The 24,588-nt window shown below is 65.6% G+C and overlaps 5 protein-coding genes across 10 annotated transcripts; 4 read left to right on the top strand and 1 right to left on the bottom strand.

The window, feature by feature from the left end:
• Window positions 1–176: 176 nt before the first annotated feature.
• On the bottom strand, window positions 177–5,225 carry LOC141974139 (RNA polymerase II-associated factor 1 homolog). Of its 2 annotated transcripts, XM_074933469.1 has the most exons (14): window positions 4,997–5,224; window positions 4,549–4,578; window positions 4,342–4,434; window positions 3,526–3,647; window positions 3,214–3,280; window positions 3,032–3,133; window positions 2,826–2,931; window positions 2,661–2,729; window positions 2,269–2,372; window positions 2,044–2,160; window positions 1,644–1,772; window positions 1,044–1,149; window positions 831–918; window positions 177–744 (listed from the first exon to the last, which is right to left on the bottom strand). In XM_074933469.1, the coding sequence occupies exons 1-14, from the start codon at window positions 5,044–5,046 to the stop codon at window positions 347–349; spliced, it is 1,581 nt and encodes a 526-aa protein (XP_074789570.1). In that variant the 5' UTR covers window positions 5,047–5,224; the 3' UTR covers window positions 177–346. The 2 variants fall into 2 exon arrangements, with proteins under 2 accessions (XP_074789570.1, XP_074789572.1); XM_074933471.1 differs by lacking the exon at window positions 4,549–4,578 and having other exon boundaries at window positions 4,997–5,225.
• Window positions 5,226–5,237: 12 nt separating this feature from the next.
• Window positions 5,238–6,872, top strand: LOC141974140 (mediator of RNA polymerase II transcription subunit 29-like). Its single transcript, XM_074933472.1, has 4 exons — window positions 5,238–5,425; window positions 5,905–5,963; window positions 6,061–6,145; window positions 6,355–6,872. The coding sequence occupies exons 1-4, from the start codon at window positions 5,267–5,269 to the stop codon at window positions 6,580–6,582; spliced, it is 531 nt and encodes a 176-aa protein (XP_074789573.1). The 5' UTR covers window positions 5,238–5,266; the 3' UTR covers window positions 6,583–6,872.
• A 379-nt stretch (window positions 6,873–7,251) lies between these two features.
• SUPT5H (SPT5 homolog, DSIF elongation factor subunit) lies at window positions 7,252–16,321 on the top strand. 2 transcript variants are annotated; one of them, XM_074933494.1, is made up of 30 exons: window positions 7,252–7,339; window positions 7,790–7,886; window positions 7,967–8,126; window positions 8,210–8,275; window positions 8,750–8,761; window positions 8,904–8,973; window positions 9,072–9,140; window positions 9,250–9,315; window positions 9,462–9,492; window positions 9,581–9,649; window positions 9,733–9,984; window positions 10,070–10,159; window positions 10,422–10,492; window positions 10,621–10,726; window positions 10,851–10,944; window positions 11,024–11,160; window positions 11,253–11,408; window positions 11,510–11,656; window positions 11,814–11,960; window positions 12,345–12,470; window positions 12,572–12,656; window positions 12,735–12,839; window positions 12,954–13,056; window positions 13,236–13,363; window positions 13,919–14,024; window positions 14,147–14,305; window positions 14,637–14,805; window positions 15,421–15,624; window positions 15,725–15,820; window positions 16,008–16,321. In XM_074933494.1, the coding sequence occupies exons 2-30, from the start codon at window positions 7,806–7,808 to the stop codon at window positions 16,149–16,151; spliced, it is 3,249 nt and encodes a 1,082-aa protein (XP_074789595.1). In that variant the 5' UTR covers window positions 7,252–7,339; window positions 7,790–7,805; the 3' UTR covers window positions 16,152–16,321. The 2 variants fall into 2 exon arrangements, with proteins under 2 accessions (XP_074789595.1, XP_074789594.1); XM_074933493.1 differs by lacking the exon at window positions 8,750–8,761.
• A 464-nt stretch (window positions 16,322–16,785) lies between these two features.
• TIMM50 (translocase of inner mitochondrial membrane 50) lies at window positions 16,786–20,674 on the top strand. Of its 2 annotated transcripts, none has more exons than XM_074933436.1 (11): window positions 16,786–16,935; window positions 17,531–17,678; window positions 17,779–17,810; window positions 18,419–18,440; window positions 18,655–18,713; window positions 19,170–19,289; window positions 19,372–19,476; window positions 19,576–19,674; window positions 19,761–19,917; window positions 20,006–20,112; window positions 20,205–20,674. In XM_074933436.1, the coding sequence occupies exons 1-11, from the start codon at window positions 16,789–16,791 to the stop codon at window positions 20,307–20,309; spliced, it is 1,101 nt and encodes a 366-aa protein (XP_074789537.1). In that variant the 5' UTR covers window positions 16,786–16,788; the 3' UTR covers window positions 20,310–20,674. The 2 variants fall into 2 exon arrangements, with proteins under 2 accessions (XP_074789537.1, XP_074789538.1); XM_074933437.1 differs by having other exon boundaries at window positions 19,781–19,917; window positions 20,205–20,360.
• A 257-nt stretch (window positions 20,675–20,931) lies between these two features.
• Window positions 20,932–24,277, top strand: LOC141974130 (delta-like protein 3). 3 transcript variants are annotated; one of them, XM_074933444.1, is made up of 9 exons: window positions 20,932–21,122; window positions 21,522–21,743; window positions 21,882–21,939; window positions 22,359–22,583; window positions 22,719–22,789; window positions 22,947–23,403; window positions 23,603–23,922; window positions 24,005–24,086; window positions 24,178–24,277. In XM_074933444.1, the coding sequence occupies exons 1-9, from the start codon at window positions 21,072–21,074 to the stop codon at window positions 24,192–24,194; spliced, it is 1,503 nt and encodes a 500-aa protein (XP_074789545.1). In that variant the 5' UTR covers window positions 20,932–21,071; the 3' UTR covers window positions 24,195–24,277. The 3 variants fall into 3 exon arrangements, with proteins under 3 accessions (XP_074789545.1, XP_074789544.1, XP_074789546.1); XM_074933443.1 differs by having other exon boundaries at window positions 20,933–21,122; window positions 23,475–23,922; XM_074933445.1 differs by lacking the exon at window positions 22,359–22,583 and having other exon boundaries at window positions 20,933–21,122; window positions 23,475–23,922.
• The last annotated feature ends 311 nt before the right edge of the window (window positions 24,278–24,588 follow it).

The following is a 24,588-nucleotide window of genomic DNA, read 5'->3' on the forward strand; positions in this document are numbered from 1 at the left end:
TTTCTTGGGGGGTTTTAGGGTTTCTTCCTTTTCTTTTTATTATTACATTGTTCTTGTTAATAGTTGTTGTTGCTGTTGTTGTTGGGGGGGCGGGGGCGTACACCCCAAATTTAGGTACACGTTGATGCGCCCCCAGGGTGGGGGATGCCCCAGGACCCCCCTTTGTACACGTAGCGCCGTGGGCTGCAGCCCTTCGGGATAGAAAATGTTATTTCAGACACATTTTATCACGAGTAACTCCTGTGATGAGCACAGCCGGTACCCGTGGTACGTTACTAAAGAATAAACCAGAAACAAGCCCCCAGAGTGCCTGGGTTTTCCCCCAAAATGGGGAGGGGGGGGCAGGTCAGTCGCTGGAGGAGTCGGAGGCGTCGCTGGGGCTCTCGTCGTCCTCCGAGGCCTCGCTGGGGCTCAGGCGGGGGCTGCGGGGAGGCCCCCCCTCACTGCCCCCCCCCTCAGACTCTTCCTCTTCTTCCTCATCTTCCTCCTCGTCTTCATCTTCCTCTTCCTCCTCGTCGTTGTCGCTGCCGAAAATCTCCTCCTGGTCACGAGCAGCCCGGGCAGCGTCGCTCGCCCCCCGGAGGCCCCGCTGGCCCCCTTCCTCCTCCTCCTCGGCCTCATCCTCTTCCTCACTGCGGGCCGAGCCCTCCCCACCCCGCTCGCTGCTGCTCCCGGAGCCTTCGGCCTCCTCCTCCTCGCCACTCGCTCCCCCTTCGCTGTCGCTGCCTTTCTCACGCTCTTCGCCTGCAGGAGGAGGAAGAAAAGAGATTATGGGGGGATGGGGGCGCCCCCAACATTCTGCCCCCCCCGGGGCTCCCCCCACCGCATACCCGATCCCACCGCCTCCTTCTCGGTCTCCATCTCCTCCTCTTCCTCCTCCTCGGGCTCGTGGTTCTCCAGCTGCGCCCTCCGCGCTTCCTGGGGGAGTGCGTGTGTGTGTGTGTCAGCAAAGAGAGGGGGGGTCAACCGGCCACCTGGGTCCTCTCTGCCCTCCGGGGGAGGTGGCAGGGGGTCCCCAATCCAAGCCCCCCTGCCCCCCATACCTGAGCTTCCAGCTCCTTCTCGTTCATGTCGCGGTGTTTCACCACCAGCACCGCGTTGGTGCCCGACTGCACCCCCGCCCGCGCCCGCCGCTTGCTCAGCCGCACCCTTGGGGTGGGGGGGGTGTTAGGCACCCTTGGGACTCCCCCCACAGCACCCCGATCCCTCCCAAAGGCCCCAGACCCCACCTGATGCCCCCTCCCTGATCCTGAATTCCCAGACCCTGAAGTGTTGTCCCTGCCCCACCCCACCCCCCAAATCCACTCCCCCAGTGTCATGGCAGGCGGGGGGGTGGGGCTCAACCACCCATAGGGACCCCCCAACCCTCCGGCAGGACCCCCCTGCACCCTCTTCAACCCCCCAGATGCCCCCCAAATCCCCCAGACCCCACCTGACACACCCCCTCCCCCGAATTCCACCCCCCAGTGTCCTGGCAGGCAGTGGAGGGGCTCGAGCACCCCCCCACCCCCCCCCCCCCAGGACCCTCCCCACACCACCCCTCCACCCATGAAAAGTGGAAATACATCCCTCCTGCAGTACCCCCATTACCGGGGGGGGTCCCAGTGCCTCCCCATACCTCCCAGTGCCCCCCCCAGCCCCACCTGGTCTCCAGCTCGTTGTAGTAGACGCCGTCGCCTTCGCGGAAGATGAAGAAATAATTCTCCTCGTAGCCTTTGCTGGCCTTGTTCTTCACGTTCCAGTTGTACTCCCGGGCGATTTTATAGTCGTATCTGAGAGGGGAGCACATGGGACAGGAGGGCGTGAGGGGGCTGAAAATATCCCCCCCCGACTCCTAAATCCCCCCCCCCGACTCCCAAATCCCCCCACTTGCCAAAGCACCCCCCAAACCCAACGGGCTCTGCCAGGCTGGTGGTTTGTCCTCCATGAAGGATCCCCCCATCTACTCCCCACGGCCCCCCTCACGCTACATGGGCCCCCCCATCTCTATGGGCCCCCCCATCTTTAGGGGAACCCCCCCAGCTATAGGGGACCCCCCCATACACATCCTCGGGGGCGTAATCCATCTCCTCCTCCTGGTCGCGCTTCCGCTTGCGCAGCGTCTCCTCCACCGGTAAGAAATAAGCCACGAACTGGTTCCCTTCCTCGTCCATCATCCCCCTGTGGGCAGGAAGCGGTTAAAAGGGGTGCGGGGGGGTTGGGGGTTAACAGGACACAAAGGCCCCCCTAAAAATGGGGGGGAGGTGTCCCCGCGTCTTTTCCAAGCACCTGATCATGGCCTGGGACATCATCTCCAGCGCGGCCGGGCCGCTCGTGTCCTTGGGCGCTGGGTCCGAGTCGAAGATGACTTGGGCACAGGGGTTGATCCACATCTTGGGGGAAGGGAGGGGCAAAAAAAAGGGGGGTTGGGGGCAAAAAGGGGGTGTAGAGGGGGAGCAACACCCCCACAACCACCCCCCAGATCTCAAAACCCACCGTTCTGCCACCAAAAGTGCCCGCTACACCTCAGATGCCCCCTGCAAGGGGGTTTCTGTGCCTCAGTTTCCCCTGTGGGACAGTGTCCTAGAAATAGGGGGGATTTGGAGGGTCCCCCCATTCTGGGGGGTCCCCAGTGTGTCCCCCCCTTTCCCCAGGGGTTCCCCATGGTGCCCCCCCCTTACCTTGAAATCGGGGAAGACGGGCATGACCTCAACAGGGGTGACGCGGGGCTTGCTGTAGTGCTGCGTGATCTGGGGTGAGGGGGGGAAAGAGGCACAGGAAGGCATCAGGGCTGTGTGTGTCCCCCAAAATCCCGGGGGGAGCCCCCCAAATCCCTCCCCCCTCACCGGTTTCTGGGCATCCTCAAAAGTTTTCTCGATGGCGGCGATTTGGCTGTCACGATCTTTGTAAATCTCTTCCTCAGTGAACTGCTGCTTCACCGAGACACCGATCCTGGAGTTGGGGGGGGACACAGACACGGGTAGGGGCGTGAGGGGGGGCACGGGGCTGCACCCCCAAACCCCAGAACCCCCCAGGACCCCCCCAGACTCACTTGACCTCAGGTTTTTCGTTGGAGACGCCGTAACGGTTGAACTCGGTGGAGATGTACTCGGTCTTGCGCATCCACGGCACCACCTTGGCGTGTTGCTGCGACCTGAGGGGGGGCACCGTTGTGATCTGGGGGTGCCATGTGCCCCCCCAGCTCGGTTTTGGGGGTGTCCCACCCCCCGTTACCTTTTGGAGCTGGTGGGTGCTTGAATTTCCTCCTCCAGCAGCTTCTCATCCGCTGGGTCCAGGAGCACTGTGCGGGGGGGACACAGGGAAATTTGTTTCCCCCCTCCCGCTGTTGGGGTCTCCCCACAATTTTGGGGTTCCCCACAGGGTTGGAGTGTCCCCCCCCTCAATTTTGGCGCTCCCCCCAACCCCTACTGGCAGCTCAGCCCCTTGAGGGAGTGCCCGGGGTCCCCTAGGGGCACCCCCCAGCACCCCCGCCCTGCCAAATCTGGGGTGTCCCCCCCCAAACTCGGGGTGTCCCCGGCCCCCCACCGCCGGGGTCGATGCGGTAGGTGTCAGGGTTGATGAGGTCGATGGTGACGCCCAGGTCAGGCTCCGTCAGCAGGTCGTGTTTGTGCTGCTTCTCCAGCGACGTCGCCTTGTACTGCACAAATCTGGGGGGGCACGTTCAGGCACCCCAAAACACCCCCCAAAAACCCAAAAGCTCCCAACCCCCGCCCAACACCCCCAAACCCCCACCAAACACCCTCGAACCTCCGCCAATACTCCCCCAAACCACCTACCCCCCTCAAAACCATCAACCCACCCCAAACTCCCCCCCAAAACCCTCAAACCTCCCCAAACACCCTCAAAACCCGCTACCCCCCCAAACACCCCCAAAAACTCACAAACTACCCAAATCCCCTCAAAGCATCCCCCAAAACCTCAAATCTCCCCAAAATCCCCCCAAGCCCCAAAACACCCGCCAGAAAACCTCAAACCTCCCCCAAACACCCCCAAAAACCACCCCCCCCAACAACACTTCCCAAAACACCACCCGAAAAACACCCCCCCCACCACCAAATCAAGGGGGGGTCAAACCACCCCAGTGCCCCCCCCAAGCCCCTCCTCTAGCCCTGAAGGAGCATCCAAAGCCCCCCAGACCCCCCAAAAATCTCCCCCTGCCCCCCCTTTTGTGTTCTGGAGCCAGAGAGAACCCTGACACCGCCCCCCCCCCCCCCCGCCAAACCTCCCTCAGCCCCGTCTGTGCTGCACAAACCAGGGGGAACCCCCCAAAACGCCCCCACCCCCCACTTTATGGCCGGAGCTGGGGCACAGTGGGATTTTTGGGGGGGGGGGAGCCCGTACCGGTTCTGGTCGAAGGGGTAAGTGATGAACTTGGGGTCGAAGGGGATGTCGGGGAGGCTGTTGCAGTACTTGACCCGACAGACCACGCCCGACCTGGGGCGGTGGAAGTCAGGGGGGAACCCCAAAACACCAGAACCCCCCCAAAATACAGGGGGGGTCGGGAGGCGCTGGGTCCCCCACAAAAGGGGGGTCCAACCCCCCCCTCACCTCTCAGGGAGCGTCCGGTGGGAGCTGGGCCTGCGGGAGGGGGAGGGCAGTGGGGGGACCCGGGAGTGGGGGGACCCAGGCGTCCGGGACCCCCGACCCCCCCGCGCTATAACGTCATCAGAGAGAGCCACCACTGCGCCATGACGTCACGAGAGAACGCAGGCACACGGCCCCCCGCACGCTATGACGTCATGAGGGCACCCCCACACCCAGAACCACCCCCCACGTGCGCTATGACGTCAGGAGGGCGCCCAACTCTCAGGGCCCCCCACGGCCGCTATGACGCCACGAGAACCCCCCCAGGTTTACACCACCCCGCCCCGGGGCGCGTGACATCACGGGCGGACCCAGACCGCCCGGTTCCCTCCCCGGCCCCGACCCGCGGGCCCGCCCCCCGCCGAGACGCCGCCGCGCCCGCCAGGACGTCAGGCCCGTGACGCCGCCGTACCTGTGGCCCGGCTCCTCCCGCTGCGCCTGCGTCTGGATAGTGGGAGCCATGGCGGGGCCGGGCCCTGCGCAGGCACCGCGGGGGGCGGGCGCTCCTAGGCCGCGCCGGGACCTCTGGTCCCGACGTCACTTCCTGCGCGCGGGGCCGCCTGGGAGCCGAAGCCAGGCGCGCGCTGGGGAGATGGCGGCGCCCCCGCAACCGCCGCCGACGGGGCCGGGGCCGGGGCCGGGCCCGGGCCCGCCCGCCGCTCCCGCGCCGCCGCCGCCGCCCATGCCCGCCGCCCCCGGGCCGGGAGCGGGGCAGGCTCCGGGGCCGGGGCAGCCCCCGGGGCCGCCGCTGCCGGCGCAGGTGGCGGCTGCGCAGGCGCAGGACTTCGACCCGGTGCAGCGGTTCCGCCTCCTCCTCCCGCAGCTGAAGGAGAGCCTGCAGGTGGGCGGGGCCTGCCCGCGCGGTGGGCGGGGCCTGCCCGCCGCGAGGGGCAGTGTTGCCTGGCAGCGGCGCGTCGTCGTGTTGCGCGGGGGCGTGGCCTGAGGCCGAGGGGAGGCGGGGCTTGCCGCGCGCGAGGGCGCGCAGTCTGGCACGGTGTGCGCTGCTGCGGGACGGGGCTTGCCGCCGAGGGGGCGTGGTCTGACAGCGGGTGTCCGCCCGTGTGGGCGGGGCTTGCCGCCGAGGGGGCGTGGTCTGACAGCGGGTGTCCGCCCGTGTGGGCGGGGCTTGCCGGCGAGAGTGGCGGGGGACGCCCCAGGGGCTCAGCCCACGCGGGGGGCGCGGGGCTGGGAAGGGCCGGACCGGCCGCGACCCCCCCCGAACGGGTCACCGCTGCCGGGTGACACGCGTGGGGCCGCGTGTGTGTCCGTCCCCCACCCCCCGGCGCGGCCGGGTCCCCCTCTCCCCCTTCCCCCCCGCAGACCCTGATGAAAGTGGCGGCGCAGAACCTGGTGCAGAACTCCAGCATCGACAACGGGCAGTGAGTGACCGTCCCCCGGCATCCCCCCCAGTGCTCCCCGGTGTCCCCCCAGGCCGAGGGGGGTGGCAGTGGTGCTGACGGGGGCCCCCCCTCGCAGGAAGAGCGCCGACGGGGCCCTGCAGCGCTTCGACAAGAGTCTGGAGGAGTTTTACGCCCTTTGCGACCAGCTGGAGCTCTGCCTTGTGAGCGACAGCCCCCCCGGCCCCCCCGCCGTCCCTGTCCCCCCCCAGCGTGGCCCCACACCCCCAGTGACGCTGTTGCCCCCCAGACCCCATCCCCTTAGCACCATCCTCACCCTGCTGTCCCGTCCCTGCCGCCCATCTCGTCCCTCTGCTGCCTGTGTGTGTCCCCCCTCCGCAGTGACCCCAACACGCGCGTGTCCCCCCCGCAGCGCCTGGCCCACGAGTGCCTCTCGCAGAGCTTCGACAGCGCCAAACACGCCCCCGCCCTGGTGCCGGCAGCCCCCAAAGGTGAGGGGGGGGCGGGTGAGACCCTCCCCTACACCCAATACCTGCCCCTCATCAAGGCCCAGATCGCCGGCGCCAAGGACATCCACAACGCTCTGCTGGAGGGGGCCAACAAAATCACCGGCAAGCTGCCCCCCCCGGGGGGGCCCTGAGTGTTTCGGGGGTCCCCACGGGGTCACGGACTCCCCCCAGAACCTCCCACGGTGGTCTGGGGGTGAATATGGAGGGTTTGGGGGGTCTTGGTGCCATGTGCAGGGCTTGATGTGTGGAGGGGTGCTGATCGCCCCTCGCTGCAACGGGAGTTTTGGGGGAGCCCCCATCGGGGTGCTGGACTACCCCCCAAAACTTCCACGGGGATCAGGAGGCGGCTTGGGGGGTCCTGGTGTGCAGCGTGGGGGTCTGAGCGTGGAAATGGGGGTCCAGCGTGGGGTTGGGAGGTGCTGACCCCGCGGGGGGCACAGTGGGGAAGGGGGGGACGTGGGGGTGCTGGACCCCCTAATTTCGGGGGGTAAACGCGTGGATTTTGGTGAATAAACTGTTTTATCCTGATACCGGCTACTCTGTGCTCGGGGGGACCCGTGACCCAGGCGTCCGTGGGAAGAGCCACGTCCCCGCTCAGCGCCGCCCTCTGACGGCGTGTGACGTCACGGCCCGGTCGCGTGACGTCACTCCCTCGCCGCCGCCGCCGCCCCCCCCCCCCCCCAAGCGCGCTCGCGGCCTTTCGCGCCGGGTGTTTTGACCCTTGCGCGCCGCCGTCGCGCGCCGCCGCTCGGGGCCGGGACTGCGCCCCCGTCACGTGACGCCGGAGCGGCTCTCGCGAGAAGCTGCGGCTGGAGCGGGACCGGGAGCGGGGCCCGGGCGGGCCGAGGCCGCGGGCGACAGCGGGGCCGGGGCCGAGAGCGGAGCGGGGTAAGGAGGCGGCGGCGGCGGGGTCCCCCCGGGAGATCGGCCTCTCCCGCGGAGCCACCGGGACCCTCCCGCCGGGGCCAGATGTGGGGTTTAGGCCTCTGGCGAGGGGCTGCCCGGGGCGGCCTGTGTCCCCTCCCCCGCCGGGACACCCCCATATTACCCGCCCGGACCCCCTTTTCCAGCCCCCGGGCCCTCCCAGAACACCCCCAGGCCCCCTCGGGACCCCCCCAGACCCCCCTGCCTGCCTCTGGGGACATCCCTGCGTCTCCCTGCCTGTCCTCCCCCAGCAACCCCCGGGACACCCCCATATTTCATGTCTGGGTCCCCCCGAACGACCCCAGGCCCCTTCGGGACACCCCCAGACCCCCCTGCCCAGCTCCCAGCAGCCCTCAGGACACCCCCGACCCCCCCTGCCCGTCCCCCCGGGACACCCCCATTTCCCACCCCCAGACCCCCCAGCGCCACCATGTCAGACAGCGACGACAGCAACTTCTCGGAGGACGAGAGCGAGCACAGCAGCGAGGCTGAGGAGGCTGAGGAGAACGAGGTGAGGCTGAAGGCTACAGCTAATGGGGGGGGTGGGGGTGCTCTTTGTCACACATCGACCACCCCCCGCAAATTCTCCAGGCCGAGGAGGAGCGCACCAGCGCTGCTGGCAGCGAGAAGGAGGAAGCTGAGGAGGAGGAGGAAGAAGAAGAGGAGGAGTATGATGAGGAGGAGGAGGAGGAAGATGATGATCGACCAGCCAAGAAGCCACGCCATGGCGGCTTCATCCTGGATGAGGCCGGTGAGCTGGGGGGGCCGTGGGGGTGCTGGGGGGTTGCTCCTGCCCCCCCACCCCATCCTCACGTACCTCCCTGACCCCCCCAGACGTGGATGACGAGTACGAAGACGAGGACCAGTGGGAGGACGGGGCCGAGGACATCCTGGAGAAAGGTGAGGAGAGTCCCCACGCTGCTTTGGGGGCCCCCCTGGGGCTCTGGGGGGGGTCCTTCCATCCAGGCCTTTGTGGCCCCTCTGGCTCCCTTCCCCATCCTGGAGGCTGGAGGAAGAGGATGGAAGCGCAGCCCCGCAGGGGTGCAACTCTGGGGGGGCCAACCCCTGCCCTCCAGCTCTTACGCCCCCTCCCAGGCCCCTTGCCCCATTCAAGACTCACCACTTGAGGGGGGGTGGGAGGGATGGCGCGTCTGTCTGTCCGTCCCTCCCTCCCCGTGTCCGTCCGCTCAGCACATCTCATCCACGCTCGCCTGGGAGTTTTATTTTGCTTTTATTCCCCCTCGCTGCCCTTCCCCACCTCCCCGTGCCACTCTCTGAATTTTGATTCCTTCCCCTTTGTTCCCCCTCACTCACGGGTGGTTTTGCCGCTATTATTTGCTCCATCCTCCACCGCCACTCCTTGTTCCTGAGCAGAAGAGATCGAAGGTAAGCCCAAATCACGCCACACACACCCCCTCCCCACATTTCCGTCTGTCCCCCAACTCTGGGGCCAAGCCCATCCTGCCCAGCCCCCGCCTGCCCGCCTTTCTCTGGGGGGCGACATCTCGACCCTTCCTCTTCCTCATAGCTTCCAACATCGATAACGTGGTGCTGGATGAAGATCGCTCCGGCGCTCGGCGGCTGCAGAACCTCTGGAGGTGACGGTGGCTCCGTCCGTGTGTCCGACTGTCCGGCGGGGCGGTGGGGGCTGCGCTGACACCTTCCCCCCACCCCCCATTCTTTTTTCTTTCCCCAGGGACCAACGTGAGGAGGAGCTGGGCGAGTATTACATGAAGAAATACGCCAAGTCGTCGGTGGGAGAAACGTGAGTCCCCGTCCTCGTCCCCAGCGCGCTGGGGAGCCGCTCCCCCATCTCCCCCCCGATTCTGTTGTTATCTTTCTGTAACTTGTGCTTTTTGTTTGTTTGTTTGTAGCGTTTATGGTGGCTCCGATGAGCTCTCGGATGACATCACGCAGCAGCAGCTGCTGCCTGGAGTCAAGTGAGTCCCATGGAGTGGTGGGCTGGGGTGGGGAAACCCCCATGTGGTTTGGGGGGGGAGAAAAGCCCATGTGGTGTCTTGGGGAAAAAGGAGCAAATCAGGGTGAGCCACCCTGTAATGGCATTTTTTTCTCTGCCCCCATGCAGGGACCCCAATCTTTGGACTGTGAAGTGCAAGGTGGGTTTTTGGGGGGCGGTCTGTGCAGAGCGAAGCTCAGCATGAAGGGACAGGGGCAACATACCCTAAAATGTCCTTTTGTCCCCAGATCGGTGAGGAGCGCGCCACAGCCATTGCTCTGATGCGGAAATTTATTGCTTACCAGTTTACCGACACAGTGAGGCCACAGGGAGCTTGGGACGGGGGGCGGAGTGGCGTGGTGTCCCCAGCATGTCCCCAATGTGTTCCCTCGTTCTCCAGCCCCTGCAGATCAAGTCGGTGGTGGCCCCCGAGCACGTCAAGGGTTACATCTACGTGGAGGCCTACAAACAGACGCACGTCAAGCAGGCGATCGAGGGGGTGGGCAACCTGCGCATGGGCTACTGGAACCAGCAGATGGTTCCCATCAAGGAGATGACCGACGTCCTCAAAGTGGTCAAAGAAGTCACCAACCTCAAACCCAAATCTTGGGTGCGCCTCAAAAGGGGGATCTACAAAGATGACATTGCCCAGGTGAGGAGGGGACGAAAGGGGGACGCTGCGGCGGGTGGGGGGGGGACGCGCAGCCGGCTCACGCCCCCGCGCTTGTGCCCCTCAGGTGGATTACGTCGAGCCCAGCCAGAACCAGATTTCCCTCAAAATGATCCCCCGCATCGACTTCGACCGCATCAAAGCCCGCATGAGCTTGGTAAGGGGATCCCCGCCGGGATGGCGCCGGCACCCCTGGCCGTCTCTGAAGGGCCTGGGCTGGCCATCAGGGGCCTCCCGAGGGGTCTGGGTGGCCCCTCAAGGGGTCTGGGTAGCCCTCAGGGACCCCTCAAGCGGTTAGGTTGGTCCTCAGGGACCCTCTGAAGGGTCAGCATGGCCCTTAGGGCCCCCCCGAGGGGACGGCGCTGGCACCCCTGGCCGCCCGTCTCTCTTTGCTCACCCCCCTGCTGCCCCCCCTGCAGAAGGACTGGTTTGCCAAGAGGAAGAAGTTCAAGCGACCCCCGCAGCGGCTTTTTGACGCCGAGAAGATTCGGTAGGTGACTGCGACATCAGACGTGGCCCAGAAAGGTCTCCCCCGGCAGAGCTATCGCTGAGGGGTGCTATTGACCCTTTTGGGGGGGGCTTCCGCCCACCTGAGGGGTGATTTGGGTTTTGTCCCAGGTCCCTGGGAGGTGACGTGGCGTCTGACGGCGACTTTCTCATCTTTGAAGGCAACCGCTACAGCCGCAAGGGATTCCTTTTCAAGAGCTTCGCCATGTCGGCCGTGGTGAGCGCCCCTGCCGGGGTTTAGACCCCAAACTTGCCGTTTTTCCCCCCAAACCACCTCCTTTCTAATGCCGAGGGCGTTGGGTGGCTCCTCAGCCGTGATATTTTCAATCCTATCTGGGCAGATAACGGAGGGAGTAAAGCCCACCCTGTCCGAGCTGGAGAAGTTCGAGGACCAACCCGAAGGCATCGACCTGGAGGTGGTGACGGAGAGCACAGGTAAGCAGGTGCCACCCCCACGTCCCTGTCACCCCTCCCTGCGGTGCTGTCCCCTCACTGTCCCCCCCTCCCACCCCAGGGAAGGAACGAGAGCACAATTTCCAGCCTGGTGACAATGTGGAGGTGTGCGAGGGCGAGCTGATCAACCTGCAAGGCAAAATCCTCAGCGTCGACGGCAACAAAATCACCATCATGCCCAAACATGAGGATTTGAAGGTTAAGGAGTCCCCGGGGAGCAACAACGGGCCCCCCCCAACACCCCCAGCCTCTTTTCCCCGTGCTCACGGTGGGTTTTTTCCCTTCCCCAGGACATGTTGGAGTTCCCGGCTCAGGAGCTACGGAAATATTTCAAGATGGGCGACCACGTCAAAGTGATCGCGGGGCGTTTTGAGGGTGACACGGGGCTGATCGTGAGGGTGGAGGAAAACTTTGTCATCCTCTTCTCCGACCTCACCATGCACGAGGTATTTGGGGGGTAAAATGTTCACGTCCCGCCCCAATACAGGCTGTTTTTTTGGGGGGAAAAGGAGAGGAAATGACTGTGTCTCATGCTTCTCACCCCCAGCTCAAAGTTCTGCCCCGGGACCTGCAGCTCTGCTCGGAGACAGCGTCCGGTGTGGATGCTGGGGGGCAGCACGAGTGGGGCGAGCTGGTGCAGCTGGACCCCCAAACCGTGGGTGTCATCGTCCGCCTGGAGCGAGAGACCTTCCAGGTGAGTCCCAGCTCCCCAGTGACACCGGGAGGAGCCGCAGCCGTGTCCCGTTGGGGTTTTCCCCTGCTCAGGGCTGTGTCTTTTACCCAGGAGGGAGGGGGTGTCCCCATTTTTGGCTGCCCCCCCCCAATCTCCCAGCCTCTCGCTGTCCCCGCAGGTGCTGAACATGTACGGGAAGGTGGTGACGGTGCGGCACCAGGCTGTCAGCAGGAAGAAGGACAATCGCTTCGCCGTGGCCCTCGACTCGGAGCAGAACAACATCCACGTCAAGGACATCGTCAAAGTCATCGACGGGCCGCACTCGGTAGGGACTTCTGGGGTTTGAGGGAGGGGGTGTCCTGGAGGGGGGGCAACATGCCCCTCCTGGTGCTGGGAAGGTCCCCAGGGCTGCTCCGGGTCTGTCCCTGCTTTGAGGACCCTCCCTGGCATGAGCTGGGCAATACAGGGGGGTCCCTGGTGTATTTGGGGTCCCTCCTAGCACTGAGGGGACACCAGGTCCCCCCTGGGTCTGTCCCGGCTTCAGGGACCGTCCCTGGGGTGAGCTGAGCACCATGGGAGGGTCCCTGATGTATTTGGGGTCCCCCCTGCATGCTTCCCAGCACCAAGGGGACACTGGATCCCTCCCTGGGTCCTTCCCATTGTCGGGGTCACCTCTTTGAGGCTTGTCCCCCGCTTTTTCCCGGGGCAGGGCCGTGAGGGGGAGATCCGGCACCTTTTCCGGGGCTTCGCTTTCCTGCACTGTAAGAAGCTGGTAGAAAACGGTGGAATGTTCGTCTGCAAAACCCGACACCTCGTCCTGGCGGGGGGTTCCAAGGTGGGGGACACCCCCAGGGACTTCCAGGGAGGGCTGCAGCCCCCCAGTTTTGCCGCTGCCCCCCCCCAACTCCAGGCACTGTTTTCTCTCTCCTCTCGCAGCCGCGGGACGTCACCAACTTCACCGTGGGAGGCTTCACCCCCATGAGCCCCCGTATCAGCAGCCCGATGCACCCCAGTGGGGCTGGTGAGTGGTTGGGGTTTTCCCCGAGGCCACAGGGGTGTCCCTAAGGCCCCCCCCCAAGCCTTTTTCCCGATCCTACAGGCCAACGCGGCGGTTTTGGCGGCGGCGGCATGAGCCGTGGCCGTGGGCGTAGGGATAACGACCTCATCGGGCAGACGGTCCGCATCTCCCAAGGACCCTACAAAGGTGGGGGCAGCTTCCAGAGGGGCTCTGGGTGCCTCTTTGTCCGCCCCAGACAGACGAGGGGGGGCCTCAGGGATGCCTGGACCCCCCCCTTTGAGCCCCCATCCCGCCCCGCAGGTTACATCGGGGTGGTGAAGGATGCGACGGAGTCGACGGCTCGCGTGGAGCTGCACTCCACCTGCCAGACCATCTCGGTGGACCGCCAGCGCCTGACCACCGTGTGAGTGGGGGGGACAGGGACCCCCCGAGGGGTCAGGGTGGCCCTCAGGGGTGTTGTTTGGGCCAGCACCTCCCCTGCGGGTGGGTGACACCCACAGACACGAGTGGGGCTCTTTTAGGGGGTCTGTGCCCTCCCCGGGCAGCGTGTCCCTGTTCTCTGACACCCCCGTGTCCCCGCAGGGGCTCGCGGCGCCCGGGCGGGATGACATCGGCCTACGGGCGCACCCCAATGTACGGCTCCCAGACCCCCATGTACGGCTCCGGCTCCCGCACCCCCATGTACGGCTCACAGACCCCCCTGCACGACGGTGAGTGGCACCGGGGGGGGACATCGGGGATTGGGGGCACCCCGGGGACACTGACGGGACATTAGGGTGGACTGGAATGAGATGGGACATTGGGGGGACACAGCAGGATGGAGAGAATGGGGATTAGGGGGATCCTGGGGGGATCTTGGGGGTTTTGAGGTGATGAGGGTACCCTAGGGATGGAGGGGACAGGGACTGGGGGGATCTCAGGGACAGAGGGTGAAGGGTTGGGGGGACATGCAGGGGACATGACAGGATGGAGGGAACAGGGATTAGGGGGATCCTGGGGGGATGAAGTGGCATCTGGGGAGGGACATGGAGGGGTTTGGGATGACACAGGGATGGGGGGGACCCCAGGGACAGAGGAGACAGGGATTGGAGAAACACAGAGGTAACACTGGGGTGAGTTGAAGGAGGCTGGACCAGGCTGAGATGGGACTTTGGGGGACACAGAGATGACGGGACTGAAGTAGGACACCCAGACGGGGGGTACTTGGGTTCCCCCGAGCTGAAGGGGGCTCGGGGGGGCTGATGGAGCCGCCGGGGCCCTGGCAGGCAGCCGCACGCCGCACTACGGCTCGCAGACGCCGCTGCATGACGGCAGCCGCACGCCCGCCCAGAGTGGCGCCTGGGACCCCAACAACCCCAACACCCCCTCCAGGTAGGTCTGGGAGAGTCCCCCTGCTTACCGGGGGGATCCCCCATCACCAGGATGGCCCCGTTTTGGGGTCACTGCGCTGTGACGATGACATTTGTCTGCCCCCCCCCCCCCCCCCCCCCCAGGGCTGATGAGGACTTCGAGTACGGCTTTGACGACGAGCCCACGCCCTCGCCGCAGGGCTATGGGGGTACTCCAAACCCTCAAACCCCGGGGTACCCCGACCCCTCATCCCCCCAGGTCAACCAGCCCTACAACCCTCAGACCCCCGGCACACCAGCCATGTGAGTGTCGTCCCCCTACCCCCAGCATGCTCTGGGGGACCCACAACTGCTTCTCTGGGGTGAAACTGTTCCTGGGGGACCCCAAACTATGGTTCGGGGGGGGGGATTGTGCTCCTGGGGGACCCCAAACCACAGCTCCAAGGGGAAATTGTTCTCCTAGGTGGGCACGGGGAAGGGGGGGAACTGTGCTCCTGGGGACCCACCAAACCCCAGCCCTGGGTGCAAACTGTCCCCCCAGGCTGCAGTGTTAGCCTGGGAGGCCCCCAAATCCTCCAACCCCATCCCAGAGCCCCCCTGAGATTGTGACAGCTCTCCTCCCCCCCCCCAACAGGTACAACACAGACCAGTTTTCGCCCTACGCCGTTCCCTCGCCACAGGGCTCCTACCAGCCCAGCCCCAGCCCCCAGAGCTACCACCAAGTGGCCCCCAGCCCCGTGGGCTACCAGAACACCCACTCGCCGGCCAGCTACCACCCCACGCCATCACCCATGGCTTACCAGGTACACCCCAGCTCCCCTGTAGCACCCCTAAACTCCCTCATAGCCCCCCACAACCCCCATATAATCCCTCATCTCCCCCCTACAACCCCCATAGTGCTTGTAAACACACTGTAGCCCCCCCACACTCCCTCATAGCCCCCCTACACCACCCAAAACTCCCATATAACCTCCTAAATGCCCTCACCACCCCCTGTACAAGCCTCAACACCCAGGTAACCCCCTAAATCCCCTCATAGTCACCCTGTGCCCTCCTAAACTCCCTACAGACCCTTCAGACTGCCCTCATACCCCCCCTAAAATCCCTACAACTCCCCAAACCCACCTCGTAGCCCCCTACTCCCCCCTAAACTCCCTACAACCCCCAACCCTTCTCATAGCCACGCTACAACCCCCGAACTCCCCTCATAGCCCTTCTACAACTCTCAGACTTCCCTCGTAGCCCCCCTACACCCCTCTGAACTCCCTACAACTCCCCAAACCCACCTTGTAGCCCCCTACAGTTCCCTAAACTCCCTACAACTCCCCAACCCCTCTCATAGCCCCATTACAACCCACCCCACCCCCCCCCTTGTAGTCCCCCTACACCCCCCGACACCTCCTTCTCTCTCTCCCCAGGCAAGCCCCAGCCCCAGTCCAGTGGGCTACAGCCCCATGACCCCTGGGGCCCCCTCCCCGGGGGGGTACAACCCCCACACCCCTGGCTCGGGGATCGAGCAGAGCTCCAGCGACTGGGTGACCACCGACATCCAGGTGAAGGTCCGTGACACCTACCCGGACAGTCAGGCGGTGGGACAGACCGGCGTCATCCGCAGCGTCACGGTGAGACCCCCCTGGCCTGGTTCGGGGGGTGTTTTTGGGGCAGGGAGGGGGTAACACACATGGTGATGCTGATTTCCCCCCCCTTTTTCTGTTTCTGTAGGGTGGGATGTGCTCTGTCTACCTGAAGGACAGCGAGAAGGTGGTGAGCATCTCCAGCGAGCACCTGGAGCCCGTCACCCCCACCAAGAGCAACAAGGTAGGCCCCCCCCAGCCCCCCTTTACCCTGGGCCCCCCAACACTCCCCCTACCACCACATGCTCCTTTGGGGACCTTCTAGATCCCCTCAGGTGCTACCCCAGCCCCTCTGGGACCCTCCCAGCACCTCTGGGACCCCCCACCAGCCCCCTCAAGGCCCACTCTCCCCCCGTCTGCCCCACCCTCAGGTCAAGGTGATCTTGGGGGAGGACCGTGAAGCCACCGGGATCCTGCTCAGCATTGACGGGGAGGACGGGATCGTCCGCATGGATTTAGAGGAGCAGCTCAAGATCCTCAACCTCCGCTTCCTCGGCAAACTGATGGAAGCTTGAGGGGGTCCCCCAGTTCCCCCCATTCCCCCCACCCTCCTGTTGATCCCCGTTCTCTTTGTGTCCCCCTGTTTTCTTTCTATAGGTTTTTTCTTTCTCGGTTTTTTCCCCCTGCTCAGTGTTGCTGGTTGTAACGAGGTTTAGTTGTCAATAAACGCCTGTGGGTGCAGCACCCCCTCTTGTGTGCTGCCTTCTGAGGGGGGCTGTAAAACTGGGGGGGGTTGAACCAGGGCCCCGCGCCCCCCAGGGCTGGGGAAAGGGCGGTTAAATGCCCCCCCGGGGCCGAGAGAGGGTTGCAGCGGGACCCCCGGGGGTGGGGGGTGCTGAGCCGGGACCCCACTGCGGGGCGGGGGGAGAGTGAAGCGGCTTTAGCGCCGGCCGCTCTCATGCTCTGCCCTTACACCCCGCCTCCGCTTCCGCCTCCTCCTCCCATTGGCTTTGCTGCCGCCGGGCCCGCCTTCCCGCCTCCGCCATTGGCCAGCAGCCGCGTCAACATTGGTGTCCGGCCGTCAGTCACCGCCCCTCCGGTCTTGTTCCCGCCCCGTTCCTCCTGTTCCGCCGCCGCTCATTGGCTGGAAGCGGAGGGAGGGGATTGGCTGTGGCGGCCGCGCGTGCGCTCTGTGGCGCGCGGTGCGGGAAGATGGCGGCGGCGCGGCGGGTGTTGGCGGCAGCCTGTGGCGCCCGCGCCGCCCTGGGAGCCCGCCGGGTCCGCGCCGGCCTGGGCCGGGCCGCCAGCGGCACCGGCGGTACCGAGGCGGTGCTGCGGGAGCGGCTGCGGCGGCAGCAGGTGGGGCCGCGAGGGGGCTGAACCTGGGCCTGAGGGGACGGGCGGGCGGGAAGGGGGGGCACGGGGCTCCGCGGGTGTCCCCAGCGGTGCCCACCTGTCCCCGGGCTTCTCTGGGCGCCCCGCGCCTGGGCCTGTCTGTCCTCGGGGGTCCCCCGCCCTCCCCGGGAGGCGCCGGCGGCCTCTGACTGGCGCTGGGTGTTCCCAGAGCTCCCCGGCTGTCGCTGGCCATCCTCGGCCACCTCTAGGCCTCCGGGGCTGTTCCCGGGGCCCTCTGGCTGTCCCTGGCCCCCCTCGGCCCCGCCAGCACTCCCTGCCTGTCCCCGAGTGTCTCTGGGGCTCTCTGGGCGTCCCTGAGCATCCTCAGACATCCCTGGGGGTCCCTAAAGGTCCCTGGGGCTCTCGGGGTGTCCCTGACCATGCCCGGAGCTCCCTGGGGGTCCCCAAGTGTCCCCAGAAGTTCTGGACTGTCCCCGGGGCTCCGCGGATGCCCTTTGCTATCCCCCACCCTCCCCAACTGTCCCCAAGCCCCCCTGGGTGTCCCCAAGCCCCTCCTCCCGGTGTGCACTCCCCCTCTCCGTGTCCTCTCACTACACAGGTGACAGAGGGACCCCTGGGACACCCCGCGGGCCCGGAGGGGGAGGATGAAGAGCGGCGGGAGCGGATGGCGGCTGCCCGCCGCTTGGCCCTGCGCCTGGCGGGGCTGCTGGGTGCTGGCACCGGTGTGGCACTTGTCTACATTTTTGGTGAGTCTCCTGTGTCCCCCGCCTGTCCCTGTTCCCCCCCCACTGTGCCACCGGGGCCACCACAGTCCCCACCCTGATCTCTTCTCTCCCCCTCCCACAGGCAGCAATGCGGTGGACGAGCATGGGGCCAAGGTGAGGGGCTCTCGGCAGCCATTCCCCCTCTTTTGGGCTGGGCCAGTGTCCCCTCCCTGCCCTTTGGGGACAGCTGGGGACATCGTGGGGGCTCAGCGCCTTCCCCCTGTCCCTCTCTTCGCCATGTCTCTCCCTTTTTATTGCTGTTTTTCTTTATTTGGGGTTTTTTGTGTCAGGTGGGCATCGGGGCCTTGTGGCCCTGAGGGGAGTGGCGTGTCCCCAGAAGGACCAACCATCCTTGTCGCACCCTGGGGACATGTTTTTTCTCACCCAAACCCTCTTTTTTTTGAGAATCTGGGAGGTGTTGGGGGGTTTTGATGTGCAGGGAGGTGTGAATTGCCTTGCCTGACATCCGGCTGGGGCGTGGAGCCATGGGGACATCAAACAGGGTGACAGGGGGAAGCGCTGAGCAGGTGACAATGACACCAGCGGGGGGGACTGGGACATCAGCGGGGTGACATCAGTTGGCGGAAGGAAATGCACAGGAGCAGCATCACCCACCTGCGAATTGTCCCTGTCACCTCGCGCGTCCTCCACCCCTATGGCACCGCTGGGACCCTCCCCTCTGATGTCACCTTCTTGCTGTCCCCCCCCTTTTCTGCCCACAGATCCCCGATGAGTTCGATGGCGGTGAGTGGCACCCGCGGGGCCATTTGACACCTCAGTGTTGCAGCCAGAGGCTTTTACAACGCTTTTAACACTCCGTTGTTACCCAGAACGGGCTTTTTTGGGGGCCACTTTGGTCTTTGTCCTGGTGGAGGGGTTGGGGTGGGGGAATGTCATCCCCCTTGGGGACAGCAGGCACCTTGGGTGACCCTCACCCACGCTAGCCTTGGCTCTGCAGACCCCGTGGGCATCCAGCAGCTCCGCAGGACCTACAAGTACTTCAAGGACTACAGGCAGGTGCGTGGGAACCCATTTTAGGGGGGGTTTCCCTCATTTTAGGGGGGCTTCATCCAATTGGGGGGTGGTTGTCCCCACCCCCAGAGCTTTATCACCTTTCCAGGGAGCTTTGTCCCCATTTTGGGGACATTTTGAGGCTAGTTTGTATCCCCACCCTGTTTCGGGGTACCTTGTTTTAGTGCTGGGGAGTCACATCTCTCTTTTGGGGTCCCCTGTCCCCATTTGAGGGGCATTTGTCCCAGTTTTGGGGTCCTCGTCCCCACTTTGGGGTCTTTGTCATGAGGGAGGGGCCCCCATCGACACTTGGGGGGGGCCTTTGTCCCCATTTGCCAGCGTGTTTTGTCCCCACGCTCCACCCCTTGCCCCTGTACCCCATCCCCTTTTTGGGGACCCTTGTTCCCACACTTGGGGGGGCTGTGTGTGGGGTTCCATCCCTCTCCCCGTGACCTCCCCCAGATGATCATCGAGCCCACCAGCCCCAAACTGCTGCCGGACCCCCTGCGTGAACCCTACTACCAGCCCCCCTACACCCTCGTCATCGAGCTCACCGATGTCCTGCTGCACCCTGAGTGGTCGGTGAGTGTCCCCCAAACCCTCCCATGACCCCCCCCATGCTGTCACCCCCCTTTCTTACACCTTTCTATCCCTCCCAAACCAGCTCGTCACTGGTTGGCGCTTCAAGAAGCGCCCGGGCATTGAGAGCCTCCTCCAACAACTCGCTCCCCTCTACGAGATTGTCATCTTCACCTCTGAAACCGGCATGGTGAGCGCAAAATGGGGGACGCAGACAGCCCGAGGAGGTGTCATAGGGCCGCCGCGGGGCGCCCCTCACTCTCACATCCCCCCATTTCCCCCCCACTAGACCGCCTTCCCCCTCATCGACAGCGTAGACCCCCACGGCTTTGTTTCCTACCGCCTCTTCCGCGACGCCACCCGCTACATGGATGGGCACCACGTCAAGGTTTGGGGACAGGGAGGGGGGACAGGCACTTTGGTGACCCCCCCCACCCTCCTCCAGCACCTCCTTGTCGTGTCGTCCCCCCCCAGGATATTTCCTGCCTCAACAGAGACCCCGCCAAGGTGGTGGTGGTGGATTGCCGGAGAGAAGCTTTTTGCCTGCAGCCCTACAACGGGCTGGCGCTGCCTCGCTGGGACGGCAGCTCCGACGACCGCGCACTCTACGACCTCGCTGCTTTCCTCAAAAGTGAATAAACCCACCCCAAACGTCCCCATTAACCCCCTCCTTGACTCCCCCCCACCCCCCTCAAACCTCCTTTTCGCTGTCCCCGCAGCAATCGCCCTCAGCGGGGTGGAAGATGTCCGGACGGTGCTGGAGAATTACGCGCTGGAGGAGGATCCATTGGCGGCTTTTAAACGCCGCCGGTCACAGCTGGAGGAGGTGGGGACGCGCTGGGAGAGCAGGGAGTGGGGGTGATGGCGCCCCTTTACCCATAACGGCTGTTTTTTACCCCAAATCGGCACGGGGTGCAGGAGGAGCAGCAGCGCCTGGCTGAGCTGGCACAGGGGAAGAAGCCAACAGGGATTTTTCTGGGCGGCCTGACTGGGCGCTTTTGGCCACGCTCCAAGCAGCAGTGATGTCAGCGTGATGTCATCGCGATGGTGCTGTGACATCACCACGGTGCCGTGACATCATCACGATGGTGCTGTGATGTCTGGGGGGGACGCAGGGGCGGGGGGTGTGACGCATCCCGGCCGCCATGGGAGCGGGGGGTGATGAATCACCCGGACACGGACAGTGAGGTTGGAGGGGCTGGTGTGGCCCCGGTTTTTGGGGTTTTCTTTGAGGGGGGCAGGAATCAACCCCAGTGGGGGTGAATAAAGGGTGATGTGGAGGTGTGGATGCAGTGTGCTGCTTAGGGGGTGTGGGGGTGTGGAGCGGCACGCCCCCCAAATCCCTGGTGCTGTGAAGGATCTGTGGTATTTGGGGGAGGATTTGTGGGGCTGGATCCAGGCCGGGGGGGGGGGGGGGGGGGGGGGGCTGTTACTGGGCTGGGTCTAGGCCCTTTCTGGGGGGTTGTTGGGCTGGATTTGAACCCTTTTTTGGGGGGAGATACTGAGTTGGATCTAGGCTCTTTTGGGGGGATTTTTGGGCTGGTTCTGGGCATTTGGGGGGGGGGGGTATTGGGCCGGATGCCCCTCGAGGAGGGGCTGCATCCCCTGTGGGTGTGGCCTATGAGCAGGGGCGGGGAATGGGCGTGGCCTGCATGTGTGGGGGCGGGGCTAGTCCCTCAGAAAGAGGTCGGGGAGGGGGAGCGGTGGGCTCAGACCCTGCTGAGCCCTGAGACCAGGCGGGACCCCCGGGCCTGGATCTGGCCCCCCCCTCTCCCGGTGCTGGCCATGGCCGCGCTGCTACTGGTGACCGTCCTCGCCCTCCTCTGCCCTGCACGGGTGAGTCTGACCCCAGGGAGGGGGCTGGGGGAGACACTTGGCAATTGGGGGGGCATGGACATGGCACTCCCTAGACTGCTTCGGGTGTCCCTTTGTGGTCCCCAGGGGGAGTTCCAGGAGGGGTATTTGGGATACTGGGGGGGTATTTTCGGGGCCCCAGGGGGGCTGTTTATAGTGGGGGGGGGCTCCAGGGAATTTGGAGTGTCCCTGGGGAGTCAGCAGGGGTCCTCGGAGCACATTTGGGATGCTGGGGAGGATTGGGAGGGTCCTAAGAGGACATTTTGGGGTGCTTGGGGGCATTTGGGTGACTTTGGGGGGGATATTTGGGTGCTGGGGTGTCCCTGAGGGGTGTTTTGGGTGGTGAGGGGGGGCTCCTGGGTCGCTGACACCCCCCTTCAGGTGCAGCCAGCCGGAGTGTTGGAGCTGCGGGTGCTGTCGACACTTGGGGGCCCGGGGGGACCGTGTGGGGGTCCCCCCTCCTGTCGCCTCATCTTCCGCCTCTGCTTGCGACCCCCCAGGGGGGTCGGCTGCAGCCTAGGGGTCGCCCACAGCCCCCCTGGACCCCCCCCTGCCCCAGGGGCACCCCGCATTCTCCGCCTGCCTTTTGCCTTCCCTTGGCCGGTGAGGACCCCCCCAAAGTCTGACACACACCCCCACCCCAGCAATGGTTCCGGGAGTTGCAAGGGACCAGGAATCACACACAGACACACACACCCACCCCCTGCCAATTTTTGCCCCCCCCCCCCCTCCCCTCCCCAGGGCACAGTCTCCCTCATCATTGAGTCATGGCAGCTGGAGGAGTCCAAAGGCTCTGGAGGTGAGTGGGGAGGACTTGGGGAGCTCTTGGTGTTGGGGGGGGGGCAAATGGGGTCCCAGGGGGGCAAAATAGGGGCGCTTGGTATTGGGGGGGGGGGAGGAGGTGGAGGTGCCGTTGGGAGTGGATGGAGGATAAGGGGGGGGAGTAGATGAGAGCTTGGGGGGTTGGAGGGGCAAAAGGGGGTCCCTGGGGGCAAATGGGGGACAAATAGGGGTCGTGGAGGGGGTGAAGTGAGGGTTGGGGGGGGGCAATTGGTGGCCTGCGGGGGCAAATGAGGGTTTGGGGGGCAAAGGGGAATCCTGGACATTATGGAGGGGGGTGTGAATGGGAATCCTTGAGGGGGGGGAGGATTAGAGGATCAAAAGGGAGGGTTTGGGGGGGTCCCGGGGGGGGGCTGTGGGTGCTGATGGGTGCCCCAGGGCCCCGGGGCCGGCTCTTGGGGCGCACACTAGCCCGGCAGCACCTCTCCCCGGGGGGTCCCTGGCGGGGGGGTGCTGGGGGTGGCCTGCGCTTCGGCACCCGCGTGCGCTGCCGCCCTCCATCCCGCGGACCCCGCTGCACCCCCCGTTGCCCCCCCTGCACCCACCGCTGCCCCCTCGCCTGCCGTCCCCCCCGCCGCTGCTGGCCCCCCTGCTGTGCCCACTGTGAGTACCACCCCTTGGGCGGGGCCCCAGCACCCATCCCCCCTAGGGCTCCCCCATTTTTTGGGGGGAGGGCCACCAGCACCCCAGGGTGCTCCCTGTGTTTTGGGGTGCCCCTGACACCCCACTCTCCCCCAGGGGGGTGCCAGGAAGCCTGTGCTCCCCCCGGCACCGACAGCAACACCTGCACCAACGGTGGCACCTGCACGGTGAGTGGGACCCCCCCCTACCCCCTCCGCTCCTGGCACCCCCAGTGTCACCCCAGGGACCCCCCCAGGGCTTCCCAGCACCTCCACATCCACCCTAGGTGGGGGGGGCTCTGGTACTCCCCATCCCCACTCTCTGGTAACGGCGCTGCCCATGCAGGGTCACGGCGGTGACTCCCCAGGGACACGCTGCGACACCCCCGGTCTGGGACGGGCACCGGAAGCACTGGCAGCCCCAGCAGCACCGGCAGCGGTGCTGGCAGCGCCGGCTGTGGCACCGATGGCACCAATGGTGGCTCTGGAAGCGCCGGTGGCACCAGTGGTAGCCCTGGAAGCTCCAGTGGCAGCACCAGTGGCTCCAGCAGCGCCAGCAACAGCCCCTGAAACCTCCATCCCGGCGTTTTCAGCGTCACTCCTCCCGGATGGGGGACAGTTGGCGATGCCAGAGCCTCTCCCGGAGGTGCCACCGTCCCCGTGCGCCCTCGGTCCCTGCTTCAACGGCGGCGCCTGTGCCCCAGCCCCTGGCACCGGCTACACTTGCCGCTGCCCCCCCGGTTTCCGCGGCTTCAACTGTGAGCGCCGCGCTGACCGCTGCGATGATCACCTCTGCCTGCACGGTGAGCGGCCCCCTCACCCCGGCGCCATTCGGTGCCGCTGACCCCCCACCCTGACCCCATCCCCGACACAGGCGGCCAGTGCCAGGACTTCGGTCGCGGCGCCATTTGCAAATGCCAGCCGGGCTTTTCGGGGCGCCGGTGCGAACACAACACTGACGACTGCACCCCCAACCCCTGCGCCAACGGCGGCACCTGCCAGGACGGCGCCAACTCCTTCACCTGCTCTTGCACCCTCGGTTACACCGGCGCCGATTGCCGACGCCGCGCCGACGCCTGCGCCTCTGGCCCCTGCCTGCACGGGGGCACCTGCTACACCCATTTCTCTGGCCACGTTTGCGCTTGCCTCCCCGGATTTATGGGGTCTCGCTGCGAGGAGGAAGTTGGGGGGCCTCCCCCGGCCCCCCAGCACCGGCCTCCTGTGCCCCTCGCCCTGGCCTGCGCCCTCCCCCTCGCTCTGCTGGGTCCCGGCGTGGGGTTGGCGCTGGCAGCGCGGCGGCGGCGGCGGCTGATGGGGGAGAGGTGAGACTTTTTTGGGGGGGTGGGGGGGGGGTTGGGGCATACATCCCAATTTTGCGGGTCTCACAGGGTTTTTTGGTTACAGCCGAACGCCAGAGACGGGGGGTGGCCCTGGCACAAGCCCCTTGGGGAGGGAGCGGCGACTGCCACGCGCTTCTGCCACCCGAGTGAGCCCCCACGAGACCCCCCCCACCCTGACACCCCCCATTTCTTTCTCCCCACCCCATTTTAACCCCTCATTTCTCCCCCCACCTCCAGGTGTGACCCGGCGCTGATGGACCCAGCCAGGATCCCCCACCCCAAGTCTGTGACACCCCCCACTGCTGGGCGGGGGTTGTGCCATAAAGCTCTTTGAGATGTTTGTCCGTGCCGCCACATCACCACAATTCCACCCTGGCACCCACGGGGCAAGCGGGGGGCGGGTGATGAGGGGGGAACACCCAGATTTGGACTGGGGGGGTGACACGAGTGCGGACACCCTGTGCAGGACCAGGGGGGTGACACGGGTGGGGACACTCGGGACAGTGGAGGGGTGACACGCCTCGTTTTCGGGTCCCCCCACCCCCCAGTCACTTGCGGTGGGACCACTCCATCTCTCGGTGCTCGACTCGCTGCCCCTGAGCGTTCGGCGCTCGGTTGCTTCCCCGGCGCACGAGCTGTTCCCGCGCT

Source organism: Athene noctua, unplaced genomic scaffold (assembly GCF_965140245.1).
Source record: "Athene noctua unplaced genomic scaffold, bAthNoc1.hap1.1 HAP1_HAP1_scaffold_31, whole genome shotgun sequence".
Lineage (NCBI taxonomy): Eukaryota > Metazoa > Chordata > Aves > Strigiformes > Strigidae > Athene > Athene noctua.